Source organism: Berghia stephanieae, chromosome 8, assembly GCF_034508935.2.
Source record: "Berghia stephanieae isolate SIO BIC M18660-M18661 chromosome 8, UCSD_Bste_1.3, whole genome shotgun sequence".
Lineage (NCBI taxonomy): Eukaryota > Metazoa > Mollusca > Gastropoda > Nudibranchia > Aeolidiidae > Berghia > Berghia stephanieae.
The window spans coordinates 37,696,722-37,708,088 of record NC_088367.1 but is presented as its reverse complement, the minus strand read 5'-3'; the positions used below and the strand labels follow the sequence as shown (position 1 = coordinate 37,708,088).

General features: G+C 37.5%; 1 protein-coding gene across 2 annotated transcripts in view; it reads right to left on the bottom strand.

Annotated features, from left to right (window-relative positions):
* Window positions 1-204: 204 nt before the first annotated feature.
* LOC144977846 (uncharacterized) overlaps window positions 205-11,367 on the bottom strand; it is an 18,056-nt gene continuing 6,893 nt past the window's right edge. The window contains exons 1-5 of one of the 2 annotated variants that reach the window (XM_078923252.1): window positions 5,760-5,844; window positions 3,673-5,027; window positions 2,616-2,847; window positions 2,070-2,294; window positions 205-509 (exon numbers count right to left, since the gene is read on the bottom strand). In XM_078923252.1, the coding sequence (XP_078779378.1) occupies window positions 271-509; window positions 2,070-2,294; window positions 2,616-2,847; window positions 3,673-5,027; window positions 5,760-5,778 (2,070 nt within the window). In that variant the 5' untranslated portion in view covers window positions 5,779-5,844 and the 3' untranslated portion in view covers window positions 205-270. Of the gene's footprint in view, window positions 510-1,309; window positions 2,295-2,615; window positions 2,848-3,672; window positions 5,028-5,759; window positions 5,908-7,334; window positions 7,515-11,367 lie in introns of those variants that run through there. The other variant, XM_078923251.1, reaches the window with a different exon arrangement.

The following is an 11,367-nucleotide window of genomic DNA, read 5'->3' as shown; positions in this document are numbered from 1 at the left end:
CACTTAGATTTATTTACATGCCATCCTCTGTCCATTTTCGTACAAAATGAATTGTATTGGTAGAATTTGGATTCTGGATGAATCTGAAATGGTATTAAACTTTTACCCTGCTCTTCAAGAACGCAACGCTAGTCAGTTGAATAAAGTTAATATGATATTACGCCACCTCTTTCTATCTGTATATCATATTTAAAAACAGTTTTCACTTAATTCGACAAGCATTGAGTGTGCTTCAGAGTTACGTCTCATAATATAATTTGATATGGTGTGTTAGCTGTCAGGTTGTTTGAACAGATTCTGGGCCCTGATTCCTACGATGCGACTTTGGTCGAATATGACAGGCATAGCTGTATCCAACTCCCTTAGAAGAGACGTAAGACTGATGATCTGTGAGAACAGATTTGGGGACTCGTTGCTGGTTCTTTGTTTGTCGATGAGCTCTAGGAGGAGATTGAGGTAGAAGTCTTGCAGTTGACACACTCTCTCAGGCTCGTTCAAGTCTGCTCTGTCTGTGTAAGGAAGGATATATCGATCCATTAAATGATTTGTAATTAAACCTCATAATAAATAAGACAAATAAAACTCTGCTCTTTGCATTCTAATGTGGACATCTGTCTCCAGGATGGATATATTTCAAATGAGGACTGTAATAAACCTGGCGTCAGCCGCAGTGCAGCACTGTTCATGAGCTAAGGCGACATGTTTTTCTCAAGGTTAAACAATGAAGCGGGTAGGACACGAAACCGGTACCTTTAGGGTAGAAAGCGACGACCAGTACATTGAGCCCCGTTGCTTCATGGAAGATCTTTAAACATAATATGGTTCCTCATATTATGACCTATTTATGTGATAGTTTCAATATGGAACATTTCATGCATAACATTTCATGCATAACAACAGATTTTTAAAACTCATATATGCATCGTTAGGCAACTGTTTTTTACATTATCATTTTATTATTGACAGAAGAAAGGCTTAAGCACAGGCGTCCCCTGTTATATCTCTTGCTCCTTCTGTTCAAAACGTTTATATTTGCCTTGGTCCAGCACTTTAATGGGGACGTCATGTGCCGTTTTTGCCGCTATGACACTCGCCATTGAATCGGACGGTCCAGAGTTCGAGTCCTGTTTTGAGTGGCGCATAGTTAAGTCCTTGGAAAAGGTTCTGTACTCATATTCTCTCACTGTACTCAGGTTCTATGGATGATTATTTCTAGGCTTTGAGCAAAGTTAGTGAATATCGAACAATGTCCTAAGATTTTTCTACAGAGAGGTCACTTCTGGTTTTTTAGTATTGTATTTATGTTTGTTTTTTTTTTTGTTTTTTTTGTTTTTTTTTTTGGTTGTTGATGGCTGAAGCAGGGTTTTGAGCCCGAAACATTCCGGGTATTTTGTTATTTTCTAAAAGCTGTTAGATCCATTTTTGTTTATTAATATCGAGCATTCATATAGAGCGATAATCAATAAACGTGCTCAAGGCCCTTTACAAGGGGTCCCCAGCCACAGGAACATGTAGGACGAGACATGATGCCTGTTGGGCGATATGAGATTTTTTTTCCGAATAAAATGGATGGATAGAATAAAAAATGAAGAAGTATGGAAAAGAACACAGCAGAAACAAGTGGGAGAGGGAATAGGAAGAAGACGATGGAGGTGGATTGGACTTAGAATGAATGACTCAACTATAACAAAGAAAGTATTGGACTGGAACCCTCAGGGCAGAAGATCAAGGGGAAGGCCACGAGGAACATGGAGAAGAATTAAAGAAGCTGATATACAGAGAAGTGGTAAGATCTGGAATGAGATAAAAAAGTTAGCTCGGGATAGAGAAGGATGGAAACTGTTTGTCTGTGGCCTATACCCTGACCCAGGGTGAAAAAGGCAATGGTGATGATGATGATTCATTTTACACCCGAGTACGATGAGAGAATGTGGATAAAGAGCCTTTTCCAAGGACACAACGATGCGCCGCTCAGAGCGGGTCGCGAAACCTGGACCTTCCGATCCGAAGGCCAGAGTCATACACTAGACTACATAGCCTCACAAACACAACTGGAAAATGTTACTTACCAGTTGACAAAAGTAGGATAACTTTCCACAGCACCAGGATCTCATAGGATACGGGAAGATTCTGGAAAACCGGTGCAAGCTCAAAACACTTGACGGCGAACGATTCTCCCAGAAGACTAGCAAACTCATCGAAGGTAAAGACTTTTAAATTGGGCATAAGTACAACCCTGTCTTTGGGATTGAATCCCAGAAAGGCGTTCATAAACCATTGTTCGATGTTGGAAACTGCAGAGAGAAAAAAAAAGGAATAATTCATTAACACACACACATACACACGCATATATATATATATATATATATATATATATATATATATATATATATATATATATATATATATATATATATATATATATATATATGAATTTAAACCTCGGATCTTTAAAGTGCTGCATCACTATGAGCGTAAGCATAACGTTTGGTTCCTTCCCTCATTTTTGTGTGTCAACAACGGAACTATTTCTGTATCTTGCATCTCCGGAGCTTCAGCTTCGATTGAATGTATAAAACTAGAGATAAAGATAAAGCTCCTATTCTATTTCTTACCTTTAATCAAGCTCTGCTGATCACGGAGACCGAGACTCTTAAATCCTGGGACTGACTGTGAAAAGGTGATCATTGTCTTCAAATAGTAGCCAAGACTCCTGACTGCATGGAGTCTCATTTCGTGTCTTCCATCCACGTCCAGGCCAGTCTGACTGAATATCTCCGTGTAAAACTCGTCCTGGACAAAGTCTGACGTCAGACCAAACATCTCTACTTTGGCTTGATGTTTATCCTGTGGGTTTCAAAAGAATATTGAGATTAGAAAATTGTGAAGTGTTACAAGATTTTCCCCATCTCTCTCTCTCTCTCTCTCTCTCTCTCTCTCTCTCTCTCTCTCTCTCTCTCTCTCTCTCTCTCTCTCTCTTTATTTCGTTCTTTCCCATCTGTCTCTCACTACGATGGTGGTAATATATTTGATGATGATGACGATAATGATGATGATGATGATGATGATGGTGATGATGATGATGATGATGATGATGATGATGATGATGATGATGATGATGGTGATGATGATGATGATGATGATGGTGGTGATGAGGAGGAGCAAAAAATTGGAGTAGAAATAGAAGAAGAAGAAGAAGAAGAAGAAGAAGAAGAAGAAGAAGAAGAAGAAGAAGAAGAAGAAGAAGAAGAAGAAGAAGAAGAAGAAGAAGAAGAAGAAGAAGAAGGGGGAGGAGGATGTGGAGGAGGAGGAGGGGGAGGAGGAGGAAGAAGAAGAAGAAGAAGAAGAAGAAGAAGAAGAAGAAGAAGAAGAAGAAGAAGAAGAAGAAGAAGAAGAAGAAGAGGCGGAGGAGAACGACGATGAAGGGGACGCGGAGGAGGAGGAGAAGAAGAAGAAGAAGAAGAAGAAGAAGAAGAAGAAGAAGAAGAAGAAGAAGAAGAAGAAGAAGAAGAAGATGAAGAAGAAGAAGAAGAAGAAGAAGGCCAAAACAAACAAATAATATGAAAAGAAAGCAGCAACAAGGAGGAGGAGAAGAAAGTGGCAGATGGAGAGAACCAGAAGAAGAAGGTTTGCGATGATGAATTACATGTAACTTTCATCCCCTGAACTTACAATGTATTGATTTTGTATCGTAGAGATAAACATGCGATCGTACTCGGCCAGGGTAAGGACGAATTTCTTATGAGACAGAACAAGTTTTGATAACACGTCTTGTTTTACTTGATGACTAAAATTGATTTTATCAGGGATGAAGTCTTGCTGTGTGGGGGTATCTAAGGATGGTAAGCTCATTGGACTTGTCGGCGTTGAGGCCGATTCTCCCAATTTGAATATTGATGATGATGAAGACGAGGAAAAAGATGATGTCGACAAAGAAGATGGAGAAGGTATTGATCCCCAAGGGGTTGTTGAGGCTACCGGAAGTAGTTGTGTGTAAGTCACGTGATTGTCTGTTGTGATGTTGTCTTCGAAGTCTGTATTTTCTACTTTGATTTCGGTGAAGGGGAAATCGGAAGGAGGCGGGGTTGTATCCAAACAAATCGACGCTGATGATAAAAGTTGATTAAATTCGTCGTAAGAATCGTTTGAGCCGTTTGAGCTTATAAAAGGTGTGTCCGGAATGTCAACGACTTCTTCTTTAATTGCTGTAAACGGAAATGTGTTGTTTTGATTTTCTCTTAAGGTGATTTCAGGAAAAGCTTCTGGCAGATCACTGTTTTGTGTAGAGAACATTCCAAAGGGGGATACGATGCTGTTATTCTCGAGGGATGAGGACGATAGTGGTGGAGTTGGAATGGAAATGTAAACACCTTCCGCTTTATGGTTACTAGACTGTGAGGCCTCGTCCAGTATTGATGATGTCACGGATCTGTGCTGTAAATTTGACGGAGAATAGCGGAAGTTATCCATAGTATTACCGGTATTGAAGTCTTGGGAGTGAAAATGTTGATTGTAAGAAAAGTTTGATTTTGTTGACAATGTGTTGATGTTATTGTCGTATAGCGGATAATCATTATTATTATTTGTATTATACGCGGCATTGTTAATATTATAACTGTTGTTGACAAAGTTATCATTGTTCTGTTGTTTGAAAAACAGTGAAGCCGGGGCTGTTTTGCTATTGCTGCTGTTGTTGTTGTTATAAATGCTGTTGTTGTTGTTGTTGTTGTTGTTGATATTGATATTGTTTTTGTGCAATGACGGCGTGTTGGCAAAATGCACGGCATGGAATGCGCCTTGTTCATGGAAAGACAGCGCATTGCTTGTTGATGCGGGCTGACCTCCGATGAATGGGTGAGAATAATTTCTGTTCTTGTCTTCGGGTTCTTGTTTAATGTCCCTCGTCGTGGCGGTCCAAGGTTGTTTAGGGCCACGATGTGGGTGGATCCGCCTCATATTTTCCAGTCTTTTGACTTCCATGATATTCTCTGTTCTTTTTGCATGTGTGTATCGACCTGTCTTGATGGCTGAAATAAAGGGAAAATAGCATTTGGGAAAATAAACAGTTTATTTAACTCATGTATTTAGTTGTGATGAAATTGTATGTTGTTTCCTTAAATATGAATGGCTATTGGTATATAGTATTATGCTGTCCACTTAGTCAAGAGTGTTTCTTTGGGATTTTTTTTTGGGGGGGGGGGGGTATTTTCTTTTTAATATTTATTTATCTATTATTCATGATTTTCATTTTTGATTTGCTCTGGTTTATAATGTTTTTACTTGTTTTACATGTTAATGATAGTTGAATAAAACTATCTATGTACATGCTCATTTTTTAATACATTTTTTCCAATTTCGAAAAGTAGCAAAATTCTCTAGGATTGAGTGAGTTAAAATATTTTTCTCCTTGTTTTTTCTTTTCTTTCGGCTTTGTCTGGCACTGTTAACCAGTCAACTACCGTACTCATGATAAATACGTATTTTTTATTTTGGCCAGAAAACTCGACCTGCAAATATCAATAGATTTAAATGATCCTCATATTGGAAAAAAATAAATTCTCAAACCTGGGACCTCGCAAGGTCTTCTTTCAGTCCCAGGTTTGATTTCCAAGATGAGGGTAATTTAAATCGACCAATATATGAAGGACGAGTTTTCTGGCCAATCTTTTAATGGATATTTGTTTTTCAGTAAACTGGTTAAATACACATCTTCTCGTATTTCTATTATTTGCATCACAAGCCATTAGACTGTCACCAACCTTTATGGGCCATCCCCATTTTCAGACACTTTTGCAATCGACAGAATGGACAACTAGTTCGGACACTGCGTCCACCGATGATGTCACAGTTTTGCTCCCTGAAGCATGTGTAATTTTTGTTGAACTTGATGGCTCTTCGGAAGAAACCCTGGATGAAAGACAACATTTCCATATAGATTTGTGTGACCCATCGTGTTCATCTGGTGTTATGTTCCGAATGCCCAAGATGAAGACAATTGAGTTTAATAAAGCAGCCATTTTGACGGACATCTTTTGCAGGTCTGATAACCCAAATTGTTGTGGGGCCATTGTTGAAATGGAAAGATTCCCAGACGAACGCAAAATAACATTTCAACAATGTTAAATCTAGCTAATAATTGCATTTGGTTATCAGACCTGAAAATATGTGAACCTACATTATGTCAAATAATATACATTTTTAAGCACCGGTTCACCCTGTCACAAAACCGTTCTGAGACGATTGGTCACAGTTGGAATACATTTAATATCATTTTGCTTAAGAACAAATAATCGCAAAAAAAAAAAAAAAAAAGAAAGATAAAAAACAAAAAAAACAAAAACAAAAACAATTTTAAAAAAACAAAACAAAAACGAGATTTGAGCTTTTATATAGCGTAATATCCACTAAATGTGCAAAGGGTTTAACAAGGAATCTCTCGCCAACATCATCACGTAACATGTCGGACGATACATGACGCCTGCTCGGCGATAATACATATTCTTTGGACAGAGACAACGCTGTGAAGGGCCAGGTACTCATTTTACACCTGACTACGGCGAAATGATGTGAGTAAAGGGCTTTTTCCAAGGACTCAACTACGCGCCGCTCCTGACTCGTACCTAGAACCTTCCAATCCGAAGACGAGTGTCATACCACTAGAACACATATCTTCAAACAAGTTTTTAAACAAAAACAAAAAACACAATCTACGTAATTGTAAATATTATGCTGACATTGTATCAACCAAAAGTTTATGTCAGATGGAGAGGGATATGGATAGATAGATAGATAGATAGATAGAAAGGTAGATAGATAGATAGATAGATAGATATATAGATAGATAGATAGATAGATAGATATATAGATAGATAGACAGATAGATAGATAGATAGAGAGAGAGAGAGAGAGAGAGAGAGAGAGAGAGAGAGAGAGAGAGAGAGAGAGAGAGAGAGACCGAGAGAATTTTAATGATGTTAGAAGAAGAAGAAGAAGAAGAAGAAGAAGAAGAAGAAGAAGAAGAAGAAGAAGAAGAAGAAGAAGAAGAAGAAGAAGAAGAAGAAGAAGAAGAAGAAGAAGAAGAAGAAGAAGAAGAAGAAGAAGAAAGAAGAAGAAGAGAAGAAGAAGAAGAAGAAGAAGAAGAAGAAGAAGAAGAAGAAGAAGAAGAAGAAGAAGAAGAAGAAGAAGAAGAAGAAGAAGAAGAGAAGAAGAAGAAGAAAGAAGAAAGAAGAAGAAGAAGAAGAAGAAGAAGAAGAAGAAGGAGAAGGAGAAGAAGAAGAAGAAGAAGAAGAAGAAGAAGAAGAAGAAGAAGAAGAAGAAGAAGAGTAATTGCTTACCTTGCAAGCTTCACAAGTGTTGACTCCGTAATGTAGTCCCGAAGCCTTAGCACCACATATTTTACAGGGAGGCAAAGGAGAAGTAGGGGAATAGTTGGTGTTGGTCTTTGTCTCCATCACGAGTCTCCTTGTTTGCGTCTTGGTGTTTGGGTCAGCTTGGATTTCTTATCTTAAGTATTTCTGTATTAAAAAATTAACATAAGAATATAGTCATTTAAGAGTCAAAGGGCCTCATGGGATTGGAGTATACTCTATCTTCATTAACGTCCTGACAGTAAAACCCTGCTTACATGTGTATGTAATGCGCAGTGCACAATGCGTAATGCCCAATGCGTGAAGAACGTCAATATGCAAAAATTCAACTAAAGTGTATCCATGTAACCGTAATGCGTGGCAAGTTATGCGTGGTGCGTATTCCAACGATAGAATCACCATTCGAATACGCATCACGCGGCTCCACGGACACCGGAAGCTAGAAATTGCCGGGCAATTTCAAATAACCAAACGAGAGTGCTGTTTTGCTTTCAGCACATAGATTTCACAAAATGCCACGGAATTTCGTTCCAGGAATCTGCTTTCTTTTCCTCAATCGTAGATATTAATGCATAACAATACGCTTCAACAGTCGTAACGTCACTTCCCTCGTAATGACGCAAGGTAACTTAGTAACTGGCTCTAAACTATCAGAACAATGGCGGACGCCCTTATGAAATATTTCTCCGACGAGCATAAAAGCGGATCCAGAGGAGAAAAAACATTATAAATCTGATCATGTTTTGACTTTTACACATTCTGATCACAAGACATATGAAAAGTTCTAGCCAGCATGAAGAATAAAAAGTACCGATTTTCTTTGTTTAGAACCATGATGGCCGCCTTTGCTGGGCGACGTGACATCAGACTATTGAATCCAATTGCGTTGTCTGCATTCTCATCGTCCTGTTTCCGCGTTTGGGACTAGCAAGGAACTATAACCAAACTGTGATTTGAGGCCAAAAAAAACCCAAACCAACACAACCCAAACTGATGCATCGCGGAAATTAATTTTCACGCTCTCATGAAAACGGGCAATACGCATTACGCAATACGCAAATCGCATTGTACACATGGAACCTGGGCTTACGACTTGTATAGACACTTGGATAACCATGCCTCTCGGACAGTCGTCAAAATGTAAACAATGACAATGATTGGTAAACATAACAAACTACACAGGTTTTACTTTCGATGTTATTTGTCTAAGTAAAATAATTTCCACTTTTTAACGTTTGATGAATCAAACCAACAGAGAAATGTATGTGTAAACTAAAACGTTTATAATATGATCGAGAAATTCGTGTGCTATCTATACACACATTTGGCAGTATGAAAACAATAATAATAATAATAATAATAATAATAATAATAATAATAATACTTTATTGCATCCCAAAAAGGAAATTTTTTGTACAGACGTGTTATAATTTACACATAAGATAAAAATACAATGGAAATAGGATGTATATATATAAAAAAGGAGCAGCTCTATAACCAGAGCTGCGCTTTATAATATGAATAATTTCAACACTGTAAAATAGTTAAAACTGTCACTATAAATTGAAAATTGAAAAGATTGCAAAACAAATAAATTAATAAATTAATATTTATATTTTTAAAAAGTAAAAATGAGAAATAATTATATAAAATGATTATTGCTTGTTGTTATACAGCCTAATACTGGACGGCAGAAAAGATTTTCGGTGTCTCTCTGTTTTCGTTGAAATAGAGAAAGGGCGACCACTTCTTTCTGACATAATAATTGATGGTCTTAGTGGATGATACTGGTCATTTAATATTTTAGTTATTTTATTTATACAAAATTTCTCGTATAAAAGATCTACATCGTCAACATCATTTATATAGCGTTTAATGGATTTTTTAATATTTGAATTTATTTTGTTCCTTTCCACTGCTAAGCAATTGCCTCCCCAAGCTGTTATACAAAATGACAAAACACTTTCGATTACTGCTCTATAAAATAATGTGCAGAGGGTTTTATCTATTCTAAACTGAGAGAGTTTTGATAAAAAATATGTACGTCTGCACATCTTATGCCTAATTATTTTCAAGTGTTCATCCCACTTGAGCCTGTCATCAATCGTTACACCAAGGTATTTGTAGTGAGGAACTCGCTGGACGAATTGGTCCTTTAATTTTAACGGTTCTATCGGTTCCTTCACTCTCCTAAAGTCAATCACTAGCTCCTTTGTCTTGCTTATGTTAAGCTCTAGGTGGTGGGCATCACACCAAGACACAAATCTATCAATTTCTTGCCTATAAGCCACTTCGTTGCCATTTGTTATGAGGCCTTGAAGAGCGGTGTCATCTGCAAACTTTATTAAAGGTACACTCAGGTTTTGACTTCTACAGTCATTCGTGTATATTGTGAATAATACAGGGGACAATACACAACCTTGAGGAGCGCCAGTATTTGTAGTTATACAGGAAGATTTGTTTTGCCCTAATTGAACATATTGTGCTCTCTCCGTAAGAAATTCGAGCACCCAAGCAATTATATACTTGTTTAAATTCAGACTAGTCAATTTTTGAACAACCAACTGGGTTGCATTGTATTGAACGCTGAAGAAAAATCTGCAAAAAGCAATCTGCAATAGCTCCTAGCGTGATCTAGATGCCTGTAGATGTTGTTTGTAAACAGCAAAATGGCATCCTCTACGCCACGTCCTGGTTTGTAAGCAAATTGATGACTATCACTCAATGGCATAAACTGATTCCTAATTTTAATAAGAACAAGTTTTTCTAAAGATTTCATGACTATTGAAGTCAGTGCAACAGGTCTGAGATCGTTCATAGTTTCAAGTTTTTCTTTTTTTGGAACAGGAATAATTTTCGAAGTTTTCCAAATTTCAGGGATTGAAACGCATTGGAGGGACCAGTTAAAAATATGTGTATAAATGGGGAAAGCTGGTGGGCACATTCTTTTAATAGTTTTCCTTTCAATCCATCCGGCCCAGCAGCCTTCCTCTCGTTTAGTTTCGAAAATACGAATCTCGTTTCCTCTTCACTGACCTCAACAGCCATTTCATCTTCCAAAGCCCTGTCTAATTTATGTTTTTCATTTTCAATATCAAATTTGTTTGCTGTGTCGAAACGTGAATAAAATTTATTTAAAGTTTCAATTTCGATATCTTCTGATATAATCGTGGGCTTTGGATTATAGTTAACAGCAGTTTTAAGCCCCCGCCACGTGTCCCGTATATCCCCAGAAGAAAAGCATTTTTCAATTTTATTTTTGTACTTGTCTCTACAACTAGATATTACCCTCTTTATCTCTTTTTGTTTTGTTTTCAGATCTTTTTTGTTTCCACTAGTATAGAGAGTTTTCTTTTGGTTCAATAAAAGTTTTAGATCTTTTGTTATCCAAGGCTTATTGTTAGGATAATATTTTATTTCTTTTTTACAAGACACTAGCTGTTCACAGAATTTTAAATACTCACTCACACAGTCATTCAGCTCATCCACACTATCACATGATTCGATAAAAACATTCCAGTCAGTGCATTCAAAACAACCACGCAAATCTTCACACACACTTCCGTTCCAGATCTGTACACTTTTCTTTACTGGTTTTACACGTTTAAAAACAGGGCGGTAGGTGGGGAGTAGCAAGAGCATGCAGTGGTCAGATAAACCTAATGGGGCGCGGGGTAAACATTTATAACTATTTTTAATATTACACAGGAATAAATCTAATGTTTTTTTGTCCCTTGTCTCGCAGTCCACGTATTGATGAAGTCCCGGGAGAGTAAAATCGTTACATTGGTTAAAATCGCCAGTGACCATCAATACGGCATCGGGTGACTTAATTTGAATGTCCTGTATTTCTTTCCTCAAAATATTTTTCGCTGTGGTGTTGTCTGATGATGGTGGAATGTAGACGTTGACGATGATGACATGAGTATATTCCCGGGGTAGGTAATATGGTCGTGACGAAACAGTAATAAATTCAATATAATCGTCACAATACATTTTC